At 43.5% G+C, this 25,120-nt stretch overlaps 1 protein-coding gene across 1 annotated transcript in view; it reads left to right on the forward strand.

Annotated features, from left to right (window-relative positions):
* Positions 1 to 5,015: 5,015 nt before the first annotated feature.
* The window catches only part of CPA6 (carboxypeptidase A6), a 259,464-nt gene continuing 239,359 nt past the window's right edge, over positions 5,016 to 25,120 (forward strand). Inside the window, exon 1 of the mRNA XM_067711246.1 lies at positions 5,016 to 5,199. Coding sequence (XP_067567347.1) covers positions 5,084 to 5,199 — 116 coding nt within the window. The 5' untranslated portion in view covers positions 5,016 to 5,083. The remainder of the gene's footprint in view (positions 5,200 to 25,120) is intronic.

A 25,120-nucleotide genomic window follows, 5' to 3' on the forward strand; every position in this document is an offset into this window, starting at 1 on the left:
ATAGGACTCCTCATTCCCACCTTCCTACATTAAAAAACTTTGGTTCTACTCTATAAATTCTATAAAACACGTTTGTAACTTAATTACAGGGGCCTAAAACATAATAATAGGCTTGTCCATCAATCACACTTGTTATTCAAATTGCTCTTTCACCTGAGTGAGGAAGACTTCTTTTGTGAGGGACATGGCCCTCACAAGAGGAAGGAAAATGAAGGAAGAGATACAGAATATTCAGGGAATATTGAAGAAGATAAAAATTAGAAAGTTTTCAAGGGCCGTAAATGCCAAACTGGGAGCCTGAATGTCACTCTTTATCCTGTTTTGACTTAAGGAAGGACAGTAAATTCTGAACAGGACATCTTTGCATATGCTGTTCCCTGTGCCTGTAATGGTCTTGTCTCCGGCCCTCACTCCCGGCACGCTACTCCCCTTTTCTCGGTAGAGCTGGCTCCTTCTCATATTTGACTTAAATGTTTACTTCCTCATGACACCCTACACGTGTGATCCATTCCCTCCTCACTTTTTAATAAAGCATCTGTGATTTGTTTCTATATAATTAATTAAACCACCAAGTGTAACGATGTGTTTATTTATCTGCCCAGCCTCCCCACTGGCACAAAGTGTCACAAAGTTAGGGACCATGAGTTTCTTTACAATGTTTCCTTAAAAATAATGACCATCTCTATCCAGCATTCATATCCCCATCCAGCCAAATCCTTCCCTCTCTTCCAGACCCAAATCAAGTCCATCTCTTCCAGGAAACTGTTCCCCCCTTTCTGTCCACGACGCATCAAGAAGAGGAGAGGGCAAGACAAAGACCCTTATAAAGCATCTGCCTTTTTAAGCAGGCAAAGAAGAGAGACAGAACCCTGGGAAAGAGCGGAACAGAACAACTCAACGTCCCTGACCCCAAGAGAAAAGAGAGTTTCAGATAGGAGTTGGTAAACAGCCTTAGAAACTGCACAGATGCAGAATGGGCTGTGAACAAAAGCTTTTCCACTTGGAGATCACCACTGATCTTTAAGAGAAATTTGCAAGACATACTGTATGATCTCACTTATATGTCAAATCTAAAAAAAAACAAAAAAAGCTCTATGGATACAGAGAACACATTTGTGGCTGCCAGAAGCAGGTCAAAAAGTCCAAACTTCAAGTTATAAAATAAATGTCATGGGATGTAATGTACAGTACGCTGACTATAGTTAATAATAGGGTATTGCATATTCGACAGCTGCTAAGAGAGTAGATCTTAAACGTTCTCATCACAGGAAAAAAATTTGTAACTACGTGTGTTAACTAGACTTACTACGGTGATGGTTTAGTAATATATCCATATATTTAATTATCATGTCATACACCTGAAACTAACATAATGTTATGTCAATTATACCTCAATTTTTGAAAGAAAAGGAACATTAAAAAAAAAAGAGGATGCTTCATCGGGGTGATAGGGTTGGAAAGCAAATTATCAGGGTTCAAGAGTGCGCTTTTGAAAAGCCAGGAAAAAAGAAGAAAAAGGAGAAGGGAGGAGGAGGGGGAGGGGGAAAGAGGGGGAGGAGGAGGGAGGAGAGAGAGGAAAGGAAGAAGAGGAGAAGTAGCTTGTGTCTGAGGAAGAGAGAGATGTGGAGAGTTGACAAAAGAAAGATTAAAAACATAGGGGCGGGCTTCCCTGGTGGCGCAGTGGTTAAGAATCCACCTGCCAATGCAGGGTTCGAGCCCTGGTCCGGGAAGATCCCACATGCCGCGGAGCAACTAACCCCGAGCGCCACAACTCCGAAGCCCGCGCGCCTAGAGCCCGTGCTCCGCAACAAGAGAAGCCACGGCAATGAGAAGCCCGCGCACCGCAACGAAGAGTAGCCCCCGCTCGCCGCAACTAGAGAAAGCCCCCGCGCAGCAACAAAGACCAAACGCAGCCAAAAATAAATAAAAACAAAACAAAACAAAACCCATAGGGGCAAGACGGTGCTGAACGAGGTTGGGAGGGAACTGTTAGTGATGTGTTGTTAAAGGAAGCTTCAGAACTTCCTTACAGAATTGCCAAGACCGCATGAGGCAGTAACCTAACTTCACATTTGCTCTTTCCTCACATGTTGGAACAATGGCAGAAAGCCATAGAAGAGAAGACGGCAATAAGGTCTCTGTCAATAAGACACTGAGGCCTGAGCACAAAACCAGCTGCGAGGGGAGGGTTGATTGTACCGCAAAGCCCAAACCCACCCTTCCACCTTCTCATGAGGTCTTTACCAAAATTCATCTACATGGCTCTCGCTCATATCCCTGAGAAAGGGATTTGCAAAATCTTCCCCCATAGCATCGCAGAATTCCAGATCTGGAAGAGACATTAAACATTATCTAATCATCCACCACAATGGACCCAAATCAAGGATGATGTTTTCCTTTCCCTATTGTAGTTTCCTTTTTTCTCTGCAGGATAATATTTCTTTTAATAAAGTTCACTCTTCAACCAAAATATGACAGAGGCATAGCCGATAAATAGAATGTCTCATCTTTCTGTCTCTGAGTCTCTAACTGGTTTAATAATTCACTCCCTCTCAGTGCCTTAAAAATGGAGCTTTTATCTTTGAATCCATCTATAAAACCATCTCTTCTCCTCCCACTTGCTAAATGGACTCCATTTATCACTCATTTTATGGGCGCTTATCTACTCCAAGGGAAGTCTGATCAGATAACCTGGTCCTTAGAAAAGCAGAGGAAGATTGTTGGGAATGGCTTCTATTGTTTGAGAACCTCTCTTTGATCTGAAATTTTTAGGAAGGTTATAGGATGTCTCCAGGGTGTTTTGCATTTGTGATAGCCCAGGAAATGATTACCTCGGTCTCAGAGTCTGGAGAGCCTTTGCTAAACGTGTTCGCTGGATCCAACCCTTCAGGGTGATTTGAGAATGAGCTTAATCCCCAGTCCGAGACTGAACATTCCTGGTTTAATGTTGTGATATAATATGACAGATTTATACATTGCTCTGACATAACGAAATGCAACGAGATGAAGTGTTTTATTTACACAGTAACCTCTTATTTCAACAGCTCACTGACTGTCGTATAGGCTTTCTTGGCCTTGTAGAAAAGGCCCCAGGAAACATCCCTGTGAGCCTTGCAGCACAGCCTCACCAGTTCACAAAGACCAAAGCACTAGGCCAGGAAGTCAGGAAGGAAGAAAACAACAATATAAACAAACAAGAAAAAAACCCAGGAGGCCTGGGCACATCTACTCCTCAAAGGCACCCATACAGCTCTCAGCTGCCCAGGTGGCCTCTCCTCTATCCGGATACAGAGACCACAGAGTAAATGTTTGTTGAATGAATCCCTTCCCAGGTTCGGCACTCACTCAACAAACACGGTTGATCATTCCTTCAGTGAACACTGTTCCCTCTAGGAGAGAAGAGGCAGTAGTACAAAGATGAAAGGGGTATAGCTGTGCATTCAAGGAGAAGGCAGCCTTGTGAGGAAAGCAGACACTTAAAATCGAAGTGCTGTGCCCTACAGGAGCAGACATACTGTGTGTTAGGGAAGGGGATGCAGAGAAGAGATTCAATCCTGGGGTAGCTGTAGAAAACTCTAGAGAATCATCTCAGATGAAAATCATTTCAGCTGTTATGGCCCAAACTCAGGACGCAAAGTCAACTCCCCAGGTGGAGAGGCTCTGGCTATCATGTTAGAAGGTCCAGGAGCTCTTGGACACGACTCTTCAGGAAATTTGAGAAGTAAATGAGTGAGTGGGATAGAGGGACGCTGGCTCACCATCTTCCAGAGCACTACCAGGACTGGGTATGGAGGAGAGCAGGGGACACCCTAGATAACAATGTTCTTATTTACTAGAGCAAAGCATATCCTGGATGGGTTTTCCAGTGTATTGGGGTAGAAGCAAGTGAACGCAAAAAAGCCTTCTTCATCACCAACTTGGGAAAAACAAGAAGGAACTGGCTTGCTCCAAGGTTTCCCTCCACCCTCTAGCTTTTAGAGAGAGAAGAAAAAGCAGACCTCATTCTAAAGTAAAGCCTGGCTCCTCGAAGTGTGACTGAAGGACCAGCAGTCCAAGCATCAGCTGGAAGCTTGTTAGAAATGCAGAAGCCCAGGCCCCAGCCCCAGCCTGCTGCCTCAGAAGCTGCGCTCTAACGAGATCCCCAGGTGATGTGCGTGCAGGGCCAAGTTTGAGAAGTCCCGCTCTAGACCAGCAGGGGGGCTAAATATTGGAATCACCTGGGGGGCTTTTTCAACAACTGATCCCACCCCCCAGGAATTCTGATTTAAATAGCCCATCTCCCTAAGTGATTCCAAATGTGCAGGAAAGGTGGTTTAGCACCCAGAGTCCTCCAGTTCCCCCATGAGAACCTTTGAAATAGCCGCAGGTCTGGATGCTGCCGCCATGGAATCAGCACAGGGGCTCCCTGAAGCCCAGGGAAGCAGCTGCCCGTCCCGGTGCAGGTAGGAGCGGGGACCACGACCGGCTGGCCACAGCCAGGGGCCACAGCTCATCGAGACTGTTCACTGTGCATTTCGGAATGTGGACTCCCTGTAGAAATTTGCCATGGTAGATCAAAACACGAAGCCTGGAATGTTCTATGCCTGCGTGTTTAGCTCATCCTCAAACAAGTCTTTTGCAATTAGGGTAGCAGGAAGGTTGTCCAAAAAAGTTAGGGGCCTAAATTTGAAGAGCCAAAAAAAAAAAAAAAAACGCCCCGAAAAACAAGAGGACAAAAAGAGGAGTTACCCTAATGAAGCGACACCCAGCAAACCCCTGCGGTGAGTCAGCACGGGGAGGCTCAGCCCCTTCGAGGGGAGCCTGGAGCTCAGCGCGGGGCTGGGCAGGGCTGTGTGTGGGCAGAAGCTGCTGCTTCTCGTCCCAAGACCAAGTCTGAACAGCAACTTCCCTCCCTCAGCTGCTTGAACTTTTTTTTTTTTTCCTCTGAGGCTGGAAAGAAGTGTCACATTTTGCTCCCTCCTAAGCCCTCTCCCCACGCTTTCCCAGGGACCGTGAGCTGTGTGGAGGGCGCGCTGGGAGCCACCTCCAGCCTCGGGTGGCTGTGACTGCAGGAAGAACTTTCAGCCCCTCTCATCCTCGCACTATGGAGTTCCTCGGGAAGCCCAGGAGCCAGAGAGCTGCTTTTCTGCCTCTCTGCTTGCTCTTTTTGAAGATTCTGCACCCAGGACACAGCCATCTTTACAGCAGCCGCTATGCGAGGTAAGTGGAGAGACTCTCATGTCCCGATCAGCTTGGACTCCGGTCAGGGGGCTGGTATGCGCCCGAGTGTACCTCACTTTCTCTGGTCCGTAGACTCTGCGTATGTAGAATCTGTATGCTTTCCTGGTCACCTAACAGTAAATGTATATGCAGTCCCTGGCTCTTTGGAGAGAATGTGGTGGACGCAAGTCTAGTTTCTCATACTGTTTATGACGTGCCAACCTCAGCCGTGGACCACTGTTGATGGGGATTCTGTCTTTGGAATAGTGGTGGTCAGTATGTGCAGTATTTGCCTTGGTGGTTGCTCGGCAGGAAGGATGCTGTTGTGACACGTGAATTGTGACCTGAAAACTAAAGCTTCCCCTTTAGGATTGTATGCAGAAGCCGTGGGTGGAAATTCACCAGTGATTAAAAATCGTGTGGGCATTTTTTTTTTTTTTGAGTGCTTGTTAGCCTACAGAGTGGTTATTAGATTTTCTAACCTGAGCGATGCAAATGAGTCAACTCAAAATAAGAGTAAACGTAGCCAACTGTAAAATTATGGGTGTTTTTCTGAAGGGAGAAACACAGAAGGGGAAATCCACTTGTATTTCCCCGCTCTGTGGGTCAGCACGCTTTGTGTTTGCTTCGCATAACGAGGCACGGGGCTGCGTGTAAAGCGGCTGGGACTGCGCATGTCCTATTATCCTGAAGAGTTGCTTCGAAATATGCAGCGAGTGCTTTGCTTGAATTTGCAAGGGGTCGTTCTTTGAATCTGGAAATTACGGCATTCCTGTATTTTAGGGCTGGAAGAGCCTTAAATAGCTCCTCTAGTTCCTTTCTACACAGGAGGAAAACCAGGGTCTTAATTTTTTTTTCTTATTTTAAAAATATTTATTTAGTTGAGGTGTAGTCGATTTATAATGTTAGTTGTTTCTTTTTTAAAATTTATTTAATTTTGGCTGTATTGGGTCTTCTTTGCGGCATGCTGGCTTTTTCTAGCTGCAGCGAGCGGGGGCTACTCTTCCCTGCAGTGCGCGGGCTTCTCATTTGCGGTGGCTTGTTGCGCAGCTCGGGCTCTAGAGCGCAGGCTCAGTAGTTGTGGCGCACAGGCTTACTTGCTCTGCAGCAGGTGGGATCTTCCTGGACCAGGGCTCGAACCCGTGTCCCCTGCACTGGCAGCCAGATTCTGAACCACTGCACCACCAGAGAAGCCCTACAATGTTATATTAGTTTCAGGTGTACAACATAGTGATTCAAAAGTTTTAGAGATTTTACTCCATTTAAAGTTATTATAAAATATTGACTATATTCCCTGTGCTGTACAACATATCCTTGTAGCTTATTATTTTATTTTTTAACATCTTTATTGGAGTATAATTGCTTTACAATGTGGTGTTAGCGTCTGCTGTATAACAAAGTGAATCAGCTATACATATATCCCCATATCTCCTCCCTCTTGCGTCTCCCTCCCACCCTCCCTATCCCACCCCTCTAGGTGGACACAAAGCACAGAACTGATCTCCCTGTGCTATGCAGCTGCTTCCCACTAGCTATCTATTTTACGTTTGGTAGTGTGTATATGTCTATGCCACTCTCTGGCTTCGACCCAGCTTACCCTTCCCCCTCCCCTTAAATCTTTTTAAATAGACTACAGTTGCTCAATTATGGCCAGTTGAGGAAAACTTTCATATCCATCTGAATGACGGCCAGGTGTTGAAGCAAATTTGTTCTTTCTAGGAATCGCGTAGAGAAGGATTTATAAGTGTGATCCTGGAAAAGAAAATTGTTTCTGTTTCTCTCCTGAAGAATCTGGGCACTGCTTTAGAGTTCCCCTGAATACAGTACTTACAGAGGAAATTGTTCCCTCAGTTTAAGGGGACGCAGGATGGGGGTGGAGGTGTTGGTGGGGATAAGGGCTATGGATGGTAATACAATCCCCAAATTTTCCACCCCGGTGTTCCCGGGAGAAACAGAGGAGTTAACATCTGAGCACTGCTCTTACGTCTCCTGGACACGCGGTCCGCCCTCGGAGCCCTGGGTAAGGAAAACGTGTTTAGTGACTGACGGTGCGGGCCAAGGTGTGGAGGCGTTTGCTCCGACTCTTAATGGATGTCAGGCCTGTGATAAACATATCACGGATTTAGATGCGCCCGTGCGATGTAGGACCTCGCTCCTCTTCTCAGAGGTAGCCCCGACCATAACGATTTCAGTGTGTGGCCCTCATCAATGGTAAGTGACCAGGCCTGTTTCAGGGGAGCAGGTGTGCACACTTCCCTAAACGCCACTTAGAAGAAACGAGGCCAAAGGCGGCGGCCTTTTCTTAGAGAATTTGGAATCTTTGTGGACGAAGTTGCACTACCTTTTCTGTTGTTCTGCAAAGAAAGTAATAGTTGCCATTTTCTCTTTGGCTGCTACCTAATAAGTTAGTCCCAAATGTACAAATGAAAGGTGACTGAAAGTTGGAAGAAAAAGATGAAACATGAGACACTGAAGGGCGCCTTCCCTGTCCATCACAGGAGAGCTGCTCCAAAACCAGAGAGGTTTCAGATCATACTCACCATGGAAAATGGGGGATTTTTACCTTCCCTTCATTAGATACATGTCATTCTCTCATCACCAAAGACAGAAATTCTGCCTGGGTTTGGGATTATTTTGCTCTGCTTCCCCAGAAACTACTTTCTGCAAGTCTAGCTAAGAACCTGGTGGAATGACCTGGTAGAATAGTATTGAGCATTATTTTTATTGCCCATACAAATTTATCATTCTAAACCCTCATTTTTGTCCCTTAAGTAATTTGTTTTGGTGGTGTTGGTGGTAATTATGAAGCAGCCCTATTTCTTGCATTTTTGTTAAAAAAATATTTTTGTAAGTCTTGGTTGAATATAATAATAAGTGATTATCATTTGCAAGACTCTGAGCATGGACAAAAAACAGAACACTCAGGGCAGACCAACGTGCTTCCTGAGAGCATCTAATGAGCCTAGTCTTCTTTCTGCACAAGCTGGTAACGATTGCGTGGTACCAGCTGTATCATAGGCGCTTGGGAAACAGCAGGTTTAAGCATCTCATGAAAAAAATGTAGAGACTATAAGGAAAATCTGACAAAAACGAATATCTTTTTGGATAACTACATCAAATTACACACAAGGAAGATTTAAAAATACATAGGAAAGGCATGAAGCTAAGTGTGGGAAATAACTTGACATCAAATAACATTTATTGATACTCTGTAAGCAGGCTTCAGGGGCTGCAAATGCATGTCAAACATTTAATGATAAACATCAGTGAATGAGACTCTGACTAGGGCAAATGTCACTCTGTGTTCTCTCCTTTTCCCTCGTCTCCTCGTATTCCTGGAAGCAGACCTAGTTATTTATTATACTGTGGTCCTGAGGGCAAAAAATGAGGATCTTCTGCTTTACATGAAGTTAGGGTAGATTTTTCTAGTGATGGTAAAGGAGATCTAAGCCAGTGACACGATAAACTCTGGCAATGCTGAAGAACCAAAGTGGCTGTGATTCTTCAAGAACCACTTATTTGGTACTTTCTTCATGTATAATGTTGATAAGTCCTGAAGTTCAACTGCCTGGCTTTCGATTTCTGCTTTCCCACACCTAGTAGCTCTGTTACCTTGGGTAAGTTCCTTAACCTCTCTGAGCCTCAATTTCTTCACCTGAGACATGGAGACAATATTAGAACCTTCCCTGCCAAGTTGTGGGGATTAAATGCAATAGCATGGGTATTGTGTGGTTCTTGGCACTTAGCGGTCTTTCCACTCTGATAGCAGAGAAAGTGGCCATGGGCGTGTACCTCATTCCTTCAGTGAGTATTATTCCGGTGCCTACTTGTGCCCAGAGCATTGGTCAGTAGAGCTGAGGCCCTCTGAGAGCTTGCATTTAGCAAAGAAAGCAGCCCCACACATGATATTAAGATGTACACAGTGCTTGAGTGCTGTATGGGATGAGCAGCCTACTGTGGGAGCGTTAAAAGAGATCTAGGCACCAAGAAGGAGGGTAGAAATCCCTTCCCAGGCCTCCCCTATTCCGGTCACCCAGGCTTCAGGTACCTGGGCTGCGGGTGGAGAGAACACAGACTTTCTGCCACCAGAGCTGCTCCGGGGGACGGAACCCCCTGGTGCTGTGGGTCTGCCTGCGAGGCCTCCCGGACTCCTCCTTCCTCTCCAGCCCTGCGTTTGGTGAAGACCTGTTGCCTTCTCTTTTCTTTCTCGGGGAGAAGCTCCAGTGACCGGCCTCTTCCCCATGAGCATAGGCGTGTGCAGGCTGGTCACAGCCCACTTGCCCGCTGCTGCATCCTGATTAGCCAGTGTCCGTGCTGTACCCACCCCCATCCCTGTCCCCCATCCTGCCATCGCCCCCCCCACACACCCCAGTTATTTGTCAAGTTCACTAGTCATCCATGAGAACGGGACATGGAGATCCAGGAATTAGACTTGAAGGAAATAAGACTTCTTAAGGCAGTTTGGTCCTCGAAATCCTGTAAGCAAAGAGGCCCCAAATTTGGATGTGACATTGAAGAGGACTGAGAAATACACGGACTCGGGAACAGATTTGACTTCAGGGGCGTCATCCCGTCTTCCACCTTACCTCTCTAGCTAGTCCCCTCCATCTCTCAACAGAAGCTTTTAAGTCTTTTGCCCTCTGATGGTGGCTTCCTTGGAATGTTCTGAACTTCTGGAAGCCTAGGGCTAGAGCACAAGAGATGAGCTGAGAGTTATCGTCTATGTTGGTGGTTAAAGCTCTTTTCAGATCGGATGGCCATGAATCCTCACTTGCCAGGGACTGTCCTGGTCTGCACCTGCTGTTCCGGGGTAGTAACTGGCAGTGTACCCCTTTCAGTCTGGCAAATTGTGGTGTCAGCCTGTTTATTCTCCACTGTGTTTGTTTCCTTAATGAGCTCTACTTTAGGTCTTCAACTATCCTCTTATTTCATTCTTTGTTTTTTGAATTGTATTTATTTTTTATACAGCAGCTTCTTATTTGTCCATTTTATACATGTTAGTGTATACATGTCAATCCCGGTCTCCCAATTCACCCCACCACTCCCTCCTCCGCCACTTTCCCCCTTGGTGTCCATACGTTTGTTCTCTACATCTGTGTCTCTCTTACTGCCCTGCATCTTATTTCTTAAAGAGCAAGCTTATCTCAGTTCTTTCCATACCCCTAAAAAGAATCCTGCCTGTCCTCTCTTTTGTAATAGCCACCAGCCATATTTAGGACGTCTTTATATCAGCCTAGGTTGAGGTAACTTTCTGCTAGCTGATCTACCTTCCTATAGTCCTTTCTCAGACTGATGCTGTAAGACTTCTGTTGTGTTACTCTCTGGCTCAAAGATCTACTTTGGTTACCTATTGACAAGTCCATCAAATCCATTCTCTGCCAGGCCCTCAAGGCCTCTCTAATCAGACTCTGGTTCCTCTGTCTCTGTTTCACTCTCCTCAGCCCTGAAACTCCCCTGTTAATCAGAGAATAGAGAGCTTCAGCCTTGCTCATCTTTAACAAGGCAGGCAGGCCTTCCTCATAATAAGGGCCTAAAGCAAGGAGGAGGCATCTCAGATCATGAATGATAGATTGAAATGTGCAGGGTAGATACAGAGTGGAGGCAGGAGGCGCTGGGAAGGGTGTATGGTGGGCCCTAAGGTTGCTTTTGAACTTTTGCCCCCGCAAGTTGGTCTGTGGTTAATACAATAGTTCTCTAGTGTCTTCTGGAAGTTCCTTTTAGCACTTGGCCCTAATTAGTGGGAGATTACTTTCGGTTTTCCTTAGGCACTAGCGCAAAGTGCAGCCCCCAAGTGTGGGTTGTTTATCAGCTGATTACACAAAAAGCTTTCTGCCCTGCCATATGTTGTGTGTCGGGACCTCCAGCTTTGCTTGTTAGGATGCACAGTGCTACAGCTCCCACCCCTGACCTGGACTCACAGACAGACGGTACTCCATAGGGATCAGCATTCCTCCTGCCCCTGAGCTGGTGGAAGGAGGAGCATTTCCCTTGGAGCCCAGTCTGATGATGGAGCTTTTATTTTACGGCGCCAGGATACTTTCTGGGTAATGCCATTAAGCCTAATCACTTCCACCCTGTGAAAAGCAGTGAAGGATGTTAATGGTTCATGACTTCACAGCCTAGATTGTGCAAGCTACAAAAGCATTATGTTTTCTGTCTTTATACATGGAATTACCGAACGGAAAATTAAAACTTTTGTTGTTTTAGAGTCTTCATTATGATCAATCTGTAAATAACTAGAATATAGGATTAGAATTTGCTTTGCCAAATAAATGCCTTCCCAACCTGCCCCTGGGCGTTAACTTCTTTATGATAAAGCAGAATGCAGAATATGAAGCTTTAGGATCTGGTTCTTCGTAGTACAGTAAGTTTCCTTAAAGTTTTCTTATTAAAGGTTGAAGCAAATTTCTAAAGGGTTTCTTCAACAAAATTACCATCTTTGTTCTTTTTCTCAGCACACTTTGAAAATAGTAAAACATTTTCTTATTTTGATATCTATGTTATTAAGGATACTGTTGGGTTGTTTTGTTTTTCTTTCACTTTTTTTGCTAGAACAAAGACCCCAAAATTCAATGGCTTAAATGAGAAATTTACTTCTCTCTCATGTAAAAATCCAAAACTGGTATAGTTGATGGTGCCAGAGAATCAGGCTCCCTCTGTCCTATACCTCTGCTGTGCTCAACACTCATCTCCCAAATTTGTTAGGAAGGAGTCTTCCAGCTCTGCAGTCCAGCCAGCAGGAAAGTGGAAAGGGATGGTCACTCCTCTTTCCTTTAAAAGCACAGTCCAGAAGTTCAAACATCACTCCTTACTGGCCAGAATCAGTTAGATGCCCTCAGCTGCAAGGGAGGCTAGGAAATAATGGCCGGATCTGGAGGAACGTACTGTGAAATAATTAGCAGTCTCTCTCTCTCTCTCTGTGGTCACTCTTATATTTAATGAATGCCAACCCATTCTTCCTTCCACTCGGTTCTCCTAAAGAAATAATCCACCCAAATGGGCACTCAGAATTTTGCACTTCAAGCTGATATAACAGTGTGCATTTTTATTCTGTACATGGTCTTTTAAAGTCAGAGCATCAGAACTGAAGGAGACCAAAAAAAAAAAAAATATATCATAGTCCAATCCTTTTATTTAATACCTAAGGAAGCGGAACTCCAGAAAGGAAAAAGGATTTGCAGGGCTGATGGTGGAGTTGGGATGAAAGTCCAGGTCAGCCAAGTTCACAGCTTTTTTTTTTTTTTTTTTTTTTTTTACAACACACTGGTGAATCCAGAAAACTTCTTACTCTTTTCTATTCCCTAGACTTGTTGGGGGTGAAGTAAAGTGAGTTGGCAAGGCTGAGAAGCGTTTAATGAGGGGGGATTTCATTTCATTTCTATAAACATTTGTAGGGGATCTGGCCCTCTGCTAGTCTGGGACTACAGAGATGAAAGAACTGTCCATGTGCGCAGCATAATGAGTACTCGGGCAAGTAAACAAACAATTCCAGCTCTGGGATCGCTGTGCCCTTAGAGAAAACTCTTGGAGCTGGGTAAGTGCAGGAGAGGGTCATTAATCCAGACTGAAGGGTGGAGAGAGGGCAAAGAGGCTTCTTGGTTGCAAGATGAATCTTAAAGGACAAGCAGGGCTTCCCTGGTGGCGCAGTGGTTGAAAGTGTGCTTGCCAATGCAGGGGACACAGGTTCGTGCCCCGGTCCGGGAAGATCCCACATGCCGCGGAGCGGCTGGGCCTGTGAGCCATGGCCGCTGAGCCTGTGCGTCTGGAGCCTGCGCTCCGCAACGGGAGAGGCCACAACAGTGAGAGGCCCGTGTACCGAAAAAAAAAAAAAAAAAAAAACAAGCAGAAATTTGGGTGGATTATTAAATATACAAGATACTTTACATTTTTCTTTTAGATGGTTGGTACTTAAAGGACATGAGCCTCACCTCAGTCAAAAAGAACAAATAGAACTCAGGTTAAGGTTTTCCAGACACAGGAAATAAATTACATGCGCAAAGAACTATAGGTGAGAGAGCTTGTCAAGGCTAGAAAATCAGAACAATTAAGCATGGCTAAAGTAAAGGGCATTCTCCTGGTGGGAGTAAGGAGAGATGAGGTAAGGCTTCAAGGTCATGAATCACCTTATGGCCCCATAGTATGGAGTCCTGATTTCTCCCAAAGGTGACTGGGTGCTGATGAAGCATTTTCACCAGGGAATTTAGATAATTAGATTTTTTTTGAGGAAAATTCCCTCTACCATCATTGAGAAGGGAAGATTGAGGGCTAAAGATTTGGAGGCAAGAAGACTGGGATATTATGGTGACCATGGTAACACAGCAGAGCCTGGCTTCTGGTAGTAACAATTGAAGGGAAAGTAGGTAAACCAATTAAAGAAATGTTTAGGCTGCAACTAGAGAAAAGCCCGCAGGCAGCAATGAAGACCCAACACAGCCATAAATAAATAAATAAAATTAAAGAAAAAGAAGACTCAAAACATACACATAATTTTAAAAAGTAAAAAAATAAAATGTATGTTTACAAAAAAAAATGTTTAGGTGGTGGAATTTTCACAATTAGATAACCAAAGGGGAGAAGAAAGAGGAAATAGTATAAGGTGATTCTCGGGATTAGTTAACAGGACTGAGCTCTTTGCAGAGAAGGTTAGTACTTTCTCGGATGTGTATGGTTTGAGATGCCTATGAAGTGCCTGATTGGATTGATGGGTGTAAAGCTCAAGGGAAAGATCTAGCCTGTAATGTAGATTCCAGTAACTGATGTGTAAAGAATTTCTTGAAACTTTGAGTGTAGGATGAAGCACCCAGGAGGCACTCACTACATGAAAAGAATAGAGAGGGAATGCCAGAGAAGAAACCAGTAGAAAGGCCTAGAGAGAAAATAAGAAACCCAAGAAATGTCAGTTAAAGGGATGTAAGAGATCCGAGAAGGAAGAGGTCAGTCACATCAAGTACTGCAAAGTAGTGCCCGTTGGTTTGGCCATTAAGGAAATCACTTGCGTTATCATCAAAAATGCTCTTGGTGGAATGAGGAGTGAAAACCAGAGCACAGTAGGTTGAGGAATGAATGGGATGTGAGGAAATTAGTAGTGAGTGTAGACCATAATTTTAAGAAGCTTATCCATGAAGGGGGTGGGGGGGGAGGGGCAATAACTAGAGTTGAAGAGTTGAATCAGGTTGCTTTTACTTCTTAGGAAAGATACAGCCATATTTTATGCCAGATGGTAGGAATAAGAAAAGATAGCAAGATTATAGGTAAAGAAGAGGGAGGGGGAGAATGGTGGAGTAAGGTCTCTGAAGAGATAGAAATCTAGCTGCCCTCTCTTTTTAAAGTAGGTGGAGGGTCCTCATCCTAGAAGAGACAGTGGATAGAGAACCTGATAAAAAGACGATTTAAAGTGTTCCTGAAGGAGATGACTTGAACCTTCAGAAGGATCACCAAGCATTACTGAGGGCCCAGCTGATGGTAGAGATGAGTTTGTAAAGGAACCATGAACCCAGCTCCATGATTTTCTTGAGGATCATCCCATGTTTCCTCATGTTATCTAGATCATGCCGCCCTGGACCCTCATCACTCAATCTGTTACAGTTCCATGAAAGGGTGAGGATATATCTTTAAATAAGCCCTTAAGAAGCTATGAAGCAAGTCAAGCAAGATCAATGTCAGAAATCTCCCCATCCATCCTCTGCCTTTCTTTTCTTTGTACCTGCAAGATGGGCTTCTGTAGCTCTGTCTGGCACTCTTTCCCAGGAAGCAAATGCAGAGAAGGAGAGAAAGATGGGGGTCTTTCTTCCCCGTCCCTCCCTCCTGCTTTCATTACTACAGTTCTGACGGCAGCCGCCAGTCTCTACAGTAATGGCTCCTGCTGGACAGCCTCTCCTCTAGGGGCCATCCTATCCTATCCTCCCCTGCCCTCGAGGAGGATAATTTCCTTTCTTCTTTTGTCCCTTCAGACACAGGAATCACTAACCTCTAGTTTAGTGAGAAACCAAGCTGGAATGGAAAGCAGAAAGAACACATGTTTAACTGAAGATTTGTGTTAGAGCAACTTCTGGAACTCAAAATGGTTCCAGGAGGAGGGCAGAAATGATACAGCAATGGAAGAGAGGATAAAGAAAAGACTGCCACTCATTTGTATTTCTCTAGCCTCAAACGAAACGATAAAGTGCTTTGTAAATCGAAACGTATTATAAAGTACTATATTAGGTAAATTATTACATCTGGAATATTAGTTGGAAAGGCTCTCGTGCAGATACATCCTGTTACAAAATTGATTACCTTTCCGTTACCTTCTGTCTTCCTGGTGAATTAAGTAAAAGACCCATGAAAATGGATCTTCTTAATCAAATAAATGGGCATCCTTCTCCCTCCTCCTGTCAGTTATCTGAGAACTGGAGGTACAGTCTTCTCTTCCCTCTTTCCAGTCGACCCATCCTACCTCATCTCAAAACACTTACCAAGTACCAAGACTACCGATGATGACTTATCATTCCTTATCCCCAGGTAAGGTTAGGAATCATCAAAGGCAAGAGTGGTAGTCTCTGTATCCTGAGGGCTTATTTTATTTTTTTTAAACATCTGTATTGGAGTATAATTGCTTTACAGTGGTGTGTTAGTTTCTGCTTTATAACAAAGTGAATCAGCTATACATATGTTTTAATCCATCAATCTAAACTGGAAAAAAAAAACCCAAATGGAAATGCAAGTATATTAGGTCAACACACCGTCTTCCTGCTCTTTCTCGACCTGTTTTTTTAACACACACATCTTATATGTTTATAGCATTTCAGTCTTAGATTACCAACCAATGAAAGATGAAACTTCCACAGGATCACACATCTTATTACCAGATGAGAACGCTGGTCTATTTTTGCACCTACAGACTCTGTAGCCATTGCACATGTGACCTCATTTGCCATACTTTCATTTCCCCATCTACCTTTCAGACTGTCCTCCTCTTATCAGACTAATATATGAATCGCCTAAATGTCTACTAAGTTCCTTCTTGTGATTTTTGTGAATGTAATGAGGACAAAAGACTTGTCATGAGATGGCTGGGGTCCTACTTGTAGCCTGTCAATCATGTTTCTGTGGAACATATGTAACGTGTATGTGATAATGTGATAGCAATATATTCGGCATCAGAATTACTAAACATATGGGAGGTTTGAGACATTTGGGAAAAGCCTGTGTAGCAAAATGTTTGGAGTAGTTAGAAATTTGCTGCTGAAAAAAGTACTCTAAGCCCTTGACTTTTAGGGCCTAAAATGAAGACACGTGGGGGAGGCTATTTCTCCCTAAGTTTTCAGATCTCTGTGTAGAAGCAGTAGGGAACAGACTGCAAATGGCAGGTAGAAAAGCATCTTAATATGATACCTGAGAGGAAAACCACATTGGTATTCCAGAGAGAAATGTAGTCTGCCTTGTTTCCTCTGTCTCACTTAAGGATTTCTTCTTTCTCTCTTTCCCTAGGAGCCTAGTTTGTTGCTCCGCAACAGCTGCTCTAAGAACTCTCCAATTACTTCATGCCCCCAATCCACCTGACCCTCCCTTCTTCTCATCCCCAACCCCAAGCCTTTTACTTACAGGAGCAAAGAAATGTATCTTTTTCTTTACTTTCAAGATGGGGGCGATGTGGCTTCTATCCTGAGTCATCTTTGTTTCCGTGGTTTCTGCCTAAAACTACACAAGGTCCCTTATCCTGGCTCTCGCCTTTCTAAGAAACATCTCATTCATTCAATCAACACTGTTTATTGAGTGCCTACTGTGTGCCCAACACTATTTTAAGTCCTAGGAACACAGGAGTTTAGGTGCTCAGAATATAGCACTGCTTGAGGCACTAGTGAATGAAATCGTCTCTCCTGGGATTTACATCCTAATGGGATGACAGAAAAGTAATAAACCGTGGTGTTAAGTTCTGATAAAGGTTATGAAGATAGTTAAAGCATAGAGAGGGGATAAACGGTGTCATGAGAAGAGTAAAGTGAGACCAGGAGCCATGTGAATATCTCAGGGTAGAAATTTCCCCATGGGAAACAGCAAAGTGGGGTGGGAGGCTGTTTGGCTGGTCCCTGGACAGGGACCACGGTTCTGGGCCGGCAGCATCAGCATCGCCTGGGAACTTGTTAGAAATGCAAATATGCAGGCCACACCCTCCCCGCCCTGAGGAACTCTGGGGGTGGGCCCAGCAGCTCGGGCTACAGGGAGCCCTCCAGGTGATGTAAGCTAAAGTTTGAGAACCACTGTGGAGAGTCAGCACCGAGGTGACACGGCTGGAACTGAGCCTTGGGGGGCACAGTTACCGTTTGTTCCTGCTGCTGCCCTGCAGGTAGACCTCTTTTTCCTCTTAACACTGTGAACAATCTCCATCGCCACCACCTCTCTTCCTCTGCACCTTTGCCCAGGCAGCACATATTTCTGGGGAAGCTCTCCCTCCCCCGTGCCTGCGAGCCTTTCAGGAGCCCTTCGAACACGGTTCCTCCAGCAAGAGCTCCCCATCAATCAGCTGTGATGGTTCCCTCCTCCGAGATCCTACAGCGCTCGCTCTGTCATTTATAGCCATCACTGCATACTGCTGGGCATTACAGTTGTTTGTGGATGTCCCGTCTTTCCTTTTCATTTATAAGCAAGTTGAGAGTAAGGTGCTATGTCGTATTTTTATCTGTATTCTCGTAGTCCCCAGATAGTGTTTGGCATATTCAGTAAAAGTTTAGATGGATGGAAAGGAGGAAAGGAGGGAGGGAGGAAGAGAGATTGGCAAAGATGGAAACTAATAAACTAGGAATCGGACTGCTGACATCTGCAGGCAGTTTTGCCAGACTAGGTAGTGAGAAACAGAAGCCACTTAGCCCCCTAGAGCTGCAGGAGGGATGTGGGGAGCCCTAGGACCACCTGGGTGTGCCTCGATGCAGTATTCTCCAGCCTCCTGTCACCTTCTCCCTGCTCACTCTGTCTTGGGTATCACCTATCCAACTACCCAAATCTGGTCTCGGGTGTTTTACTTGTGCGGGCTCCTAAAATGCTTTGAACAACGTTCTGACTCCCGGGAGGCGATCTGAGGTGAAGCTGTCGTTTCCTGCGAGTGCCAGAAGGGGCACCGGCGGGCCAGCGTGATTATTTGCCACTGCCTTTTACCAGATTTAGAGACGTGATCCTTGCCTTTTTGTCATGGTTATTTCACCCTCTCAGGAATATATACCAATGCGTTTGAGATGATAGATGGCTCCTTAATCATCGATTCACGTTGAGTTTAACATCTCTAGTCTTTGAATAATTTTTATGAACCAAAGGACTTCTGTTTCCCGAAAACTGGGTTCACCTCTTGGGGGCTGTCAAGCCGGAAGACACAACCAAGCCAGGGATCAGAAGGAAGGATTTACTCCTTGCAGTGAGTAAGGAGAACACAGGGCATCTTTCCCAAAGAAGTGTCTCCCTGCACAGCAAGATTGGAGAACTTTTAAGCTAAGGGTACACACATATTCCTGAAGGTGACAGTCTAAGCTTTAGTTGACTGAAGTCACAAGGGTCAGAAAAGGTCAACGTCATCGCTTAGGTTCCACTTGATCTGGTGGTTGAGGGGTCAAGGGGGGTTTGAATTCTGCAAAACAGCTCAAGAACATGCTTGAGCTGGCGGTATTTACAACTGATTTATTATCTTTGCTCTTGTTACTTCTCTTGCCCGATAACAGCCAGTTTGTTCCTGCATTATTCTGTTCCCTTAAGATCACTAATTACTGAGACCTGTTCAAGGGCAAACACTGTGGCCCTGGCTTAGATCACAACATGGCTTAGACCAAAAATGGCTTCTCTCATGTCAAGAAAGTCATGCCTGGTACTCTTTCTCCGGGGACCCCCTACCCTATCTGCTTACACTTCCAGATTCTCTCTCAGAACTTAATTGTCCACATTCTTCCTTTTAGCTCATCTTTTTCTAAGTGTTTATGTATCTTGATGCAGTATGTCTGATTTCAATTCCTATGCTCAGTTCCCCTACTTAATATAAATTCCGAGTACCACAGAAACGGCCCTGGAGAGCAGAGGCAGTCTTCCTTTAAAATAAGATAACAATAAAAATTTGAACAGATACAATTGATCAAATAGAGTGTTATGTGGTTCGCAGTGTCCTGAGACTGACAGCATTCCCTGCTTGGAGCTCAGCACACTTCCCATGACAGCAGTCAAGGTGAGTAAAATCTGTAACCGTCCAGGCAGAAATTGTGTGAAATCAGTTGGCCCCTGTGACAAAGGCTTAACCTCTTAGAAAGCCTTGAGGGAAGGAGTTGTGGAAAAAAGAGGGGAGAGTTGAGGACCAGCTGAGGAATAGCAGGAGGAAGGTCCCAAGGTTGGAGAATTACTCTCCAGTTTTGAAGCTAACACATAGCTTCTCAAGAAAACATACGACATGAAATGCCAAAGGACTTGCCACCATCTTGGCCTCCTTCTTGTGGGTGAAAAAGCATTTGGTTTTTCCTTTAATACAGTTTATATAGAGAGCATTTAACTGCAGGTTGAATAGCTCACCATGGGCATAGCTATTGGTAGGTAAGTTCTTTCTAGGAAAGCAATCTTAATAAGAAAAAGAGGAAGTGGTAAAGTGGAATATTGCCAATTCAAACATTCAGTTAATGCCCTCAATTAAGCCTCCTAAACCAACCAGTGGAAAGATGCAAAATCAACATGGTGGCCCAGTCTCACTGGTATAATAGCCAATTGCAAGTACTTAAAGGAATGACTTACTGAGAATAGAAAAATTTCATGGTAAATATTTAGCAAAGGTTTTGTATACTGACACATACTGTACACTTTAGTTAAAAATTATGCACCACTTCTGGTAAACATATTGTATCTTTAAGTATTAATTACTCCAAAGATTCTTTTATTTCATAGTACAATGGGAAGCCAGTTCATTTCATCCAACTAGAAATATCCATTAACTTCAAAAAATAGAAATGACCAAATGGGGGCCCGTGAGAATAACGTACGCGAAGCGGTAAGACCTGTAACTTTCTTTACCTGCTCTCATCATTAAGAACAACACAGGCATCTTGCTTTCACCGTTCAAGCAGAATTCACATTGTCCTTACTTTGTAAAATACCTTATATTCTTTATCTTTTTGTTTTATCAGCATCTGACAGCTTATGGGGATACCCACTTAATAATTTGGCTAAAGCCTGCAAGCCCATCTCTCTTGCCACTAATAGAGGGAAATAATTGTTTTCTTCCATAGCATTTATCTTCCAAGACATCACTTAACTTCCTCCTGAGCTCTCAGAATGCTCTTTGGTATCACTTATCATTTTGAATTATAATTGTCTGTTTAATTGTTAGTTCTTTCTGACGAACTGTATACTCTTTGGGGGAAGGAAACGTTCTTCCTCAAGTCCAGTCTCTACACAGAGCGCAGATACCTATACGTTTTATTGTTGTTACCCCTCTACCCACTGAAGTTGAACCACAGTAAGTTGCTAATATCTGACGATCTGAAATAGCAATTTCATGTGGTTCAACCTAATTATAAGCTTTAACTAACTGAAAAATGAGGATATATATACATTTTTTAATGATGTGGAAATACTAGCAGCTTATAGGCAGATTGTCCACTAATCTATCAAGTTTACAGAGTGGATTGCCAGAGTTTCTAAACTTCAGCGTTGAAAATAAATCACCAGGGGATCTTGTTAACAAAGCAGATTTGCTTGAAGAGGGCTGGGGTAGAGCCTGAGGCTCTGCATTTGTAGCAGACTCTCAGGCACTGCTGATGCTATGGCTTGCAGGCCATGCTTTGCATGGCAAGGTTTGGATCTCAGCATGAGGAGTCAGGACATATAAGCTCTAGATCTGCTACTAGCTATCTGTGTGACTTTAATAAGTTACTTCATCTTTCAGGGCCTTGCTTTCTGTAACGTCTGAGGGTTCAATTAGGGGGTCAGTTCCTTCCAAGTGTTTATGATCTGCTAGGGTCATGTTTACGTATGTGATTAGAAAGTTCATACAGCATAAAGGTTCGAAGCACCAGCTCCAGCCTCAGACCACTGGGTTCACATCCCGGCTTCGCCACTTTCTAGCTAAGTGACCTTGGAGGGAGTGAGTTCATCTTTCTGTGCCTCAGGGTTCTCATCTGTAGAACTGAACTGATACTGAATTAGTTTCTATGCAAAATGCTTACGACAGAGCCTAACACATGTAAACTCAATCCATTTACTCTGTTTGTGGCACTGATGTTTTCTGTGGTTTCATTTCTAGGAAGCTTTCTTAAGGGAATTATCTGAAATATGGGCAAAGGTTTAGAGTGTGTAGAGAGATGTTTTATCACCAGTTTATCCTCTCAAAACCTGGGAAGCTACCTACATGCTCAACAAAGAGGCTTGTTTAGTGCAGATTATGGAATCTTTTGTGCCCATTGTAAACATCTACAAGAAATTGTTAATGCTTGAGATGTAATCTGAAATGGGGAGAAAACAGGATACAGAGCCGAATTAACAGCTTGAGTTTAACTATGACTTATTACATAGGATATAGTTAACTATATCTGGGGAAAAATGCTCAGATATTAAGTGATTATTATGACCGAGTGATAGCACTTTAAGTGATCTTTTTTCCTTCCCTCTCATACTTTTTTCTCTATTTACTAATTGTACATGAAGCATGAGTGACTTTTATATTCAGAGAAAAAGTCATTTTAAACGTGTACATTCCCTCCCCCATCCCTTCCCATCCCACAAAAAAATCAACCCTATAGCAAGGAATTCGTCTTCTGTGGTGCCTTATGCCAAAACTACTCTAGAAGCATTGCAAATAAGAATCAGAAGTCAGTAAATTTAATAATATAACACTCAGTGCTAATTAATGACTGAACATTTTATATTTCGGAACGAAAATGAGATTGTCGGGTATTCCAATGAAGCATTAAATGGCGAAAGCGGATGCCTTGCTGCGTGTCACGCAGACTCTGGGGAGACTGAACCACACGAGCAGGGCTTAAGGCTTTTCAGTTTAGAGTAATACCAGAAACAGCCACCGTCATGCTGCTGTGTGTTTAAGTAGATGGAGTCTCAAAGAGAAATTCTTCGGTGGTCTCAATACCACAGTCCGTTTAAATCTGTATTTAGAGGTTTATTTAGAAGTCAATACAGTGGGTCAGGAAAAGGCATTTGAAGTGACTGGGGGTAGAATCCATTATGCTTTCACATATATCCCCCATGACGTATATTTTTCCTGGCCTGAGCTTGCCCGTTATACTTTAAGAAGAAATTCAGGAAAAACGTTTGCTACCAGTTTCGCACACCATAAAGCTGCCATAACAGTGATAATCAAAACCTAGACCAAGTTGAATGTCTTCTGACTTGCTGACGAAGGTTAAAGGCTATTTCATCTTGCCTCTATGGAGCATAGATTGTGGGGAAAGTTTGTCTGCATAAATTATTTTTACTACTACGCCACTGCCTGATAAAAGCCCCCATGCTTATTTTTTATCTAACTTTTTAGTACTTTGAACTTCTCACTTTTGGGGTACACATCACCTATGATGTACGGTTGCTTGATTTTCTCCGGAACCAGTAACCTCAACCTCACAACTGCAATAAAGTAAATTCTGAATAAAAATCACGTTTCAATCACTTGCAAATCATTGTTCATTGTCTCCCTCTCACTCTCATGCATTCTAGAACTTTGATTAAAAAGAATTTTGTCTTCAAACAGGCTTTTGGTTAAAGAATATTGAAAAACGATTTGCAGCTAACTGTGTAACTGAATGCAGTTTAACTGTGGGTGACTCATTGTGTCATTCAGGGAAATAGGTCTCCAAAGTAGGCTGCCAAAAAAATCTAGCATTTATTTGATCTCATCCTTATGATAATTTTTATTTTGTATGCTTTATAATATACATAATATGTTGGTAAATTAAATACTACATGTAAATGACTTAAAATACATAGAGACTGGAGCACTCACAATATTTAATCCTGGAGGTTTGAAAATAGAGATGAGGATAATCTCAAAGTTCTGTCAAGTCAGTCAATACCATATACTGGGACCTATGTTCATTCGTTTGTCAAATTTTCACTGAGCCACCTCTATGTCCCAAGTTGTTTCAGATATTAGGAATATAAAGGGCTATAGGAATAAGGCAGGCGAAGCCCCTGTTCTTGTGAAGCCCATATTTTCATGAGGGAGACAGGCAGTGCACAAGTCAACAAGCAGTAATTACAGATTCTTACAAGAGGTGTGATAGAAAGACTGTATGATTTCATTTATTCATTCAACAAATAGTTTTTGGTCATCTGCTATGTACCTACTACTGTGCTAAGCATCCCACACAAAATAGATGTGGGCTTTGCTTTTGCTGAGTTTACATTCCAGTTGAGGTGACAAATGTTAATTATAACGATGATTAAAAGTTACAAAGGAGAAGTAGTACAGTGTCCTACCAATTCAGAAGGAACTGACAGCTAAAAATTGGGGGATAAAGAGCGCTTTCGGAGGCTATTATGTTAGGCAGGGTTTTGAATGATGAGTTTACTGGGAGTGGTGATTATAGCAGAGAGAAACTGATGAGCGATGTGCTCTCCATCCAGGGAGAAAGGAGCAAGGGGCACATGATGTTCCCACTGTGTACTTTGTGTGGTTTTAAAAGAAAATCTGGCCCGAGAGCTTACTGTCATTTGTATGTAGTACCTGAGACTTTGCAAAGCCCTTGCTCATGGACTCTCACCCACTGCTCCCCTCACATGTGGCACGCAAGTAAGTGCTTTAAATGCTTATGTATGTTTAAAAAAAAAAAATGCATGTGCCTTTCCTAAACTCAGTTCCTAAACTCTAGAGCTGGCTGTGGTCCTTCCATTGTCGGGCACACCTGAAGTCGTGACATGGTGCTCTCTGGGGCCCTTTACTTTGTGTACAGAGCTTTCTGAATATTAGCTTTTGGCTTCAAGAGGCAGTTGAGCTGCTGTGAGTTGGCCGCAGAGTTGAGAAGGAGGACCGCAGGGAAATGTCCAAAGGAAAATTCAGATGTGATTAGTAGGTATGTGAGGTTTCCCAAAGGCAACACGGCACGTGAGGAATTGGACCCAAATGCCAAGAGTCTCTACAGGCAGAGAACGAATGTGAATGTGAGAAGGTCGTGCAGGAAGGGTTACACCTTCGATTCAGTATTCAGATAGAAACACACACTTTGTCTACATTTTCAACACAGGAATCTCTAGAAGCAGTGTGCGAGAGTGAAAAAATATCACTAAGGCTTCCCTGGTGGCGCAGTGGTTGAGAGTCCGCCTGCCGATGCAGGGGACACGGGTTCGTGCCCCGGTCTGGGAAGATCCCACATGCCACAGAGCGGCTGGGCCCGTGAGCCATGGCCGCTGAGCCTGCGCGTCCGGAGCCTGTGCTCCGCAGTCAGAGAGGCCACAGCAGTGAGAGGCCCGCGTACTGCAAAAAAAAAAAAAAAAAAATCACTGGATGTGTATCCTTTGCTCATTTTTCTTTTGCTTCTTTTTCCTTTTTCCTTTTTGATATCAATTTTCAAGTGATTCACATATTAGGGATGTTAATTCTTTGTAATGTATAAATAACATATGCTTTTTTTTTTTTTTACCGATTATCATTTGTCTTGACTTTTTCTATAAGGCAAAAGACAATATACATAATTTTAATGCTTATAAATTCAAATCTGCCTTTAATTTATCCTCCTTTGTGACATTTAGATTTATCTTATTTAAAATGTTAAATATCTCTTCTGCTCAGAGTTATACACTTTGAGTTTTAGGGTTTTTCTTCTGCTTTGGCAGTCTTCTTCTTTAGGCCTTTATTCTGTATGGATTTATTTTTTTACATGGTGTGAGGAGAAACATAACTTCATTTTATCCTGGAGGGCCATTCACAAAACAGGACATGCAAAGAGCCAATATACATGAAAAGGTGCATTTCACTCAC

The sequence above is a fragment of the Pseudorca crassidens genome, chromosome 17, assembly GCF_039906515.1.
Source record: "Pseudorca crassidens isolate mPseCra1 chromosome 17, mPseCra1.hap1, whole genome shotgun sequence".
Classification (NCBI taxonomy): Eukaryota; Metazoa; Chordata; class Mammalia; order Artiodactyla; family Delphinidae; genus Pseudorca; species Pseudorca crassidens.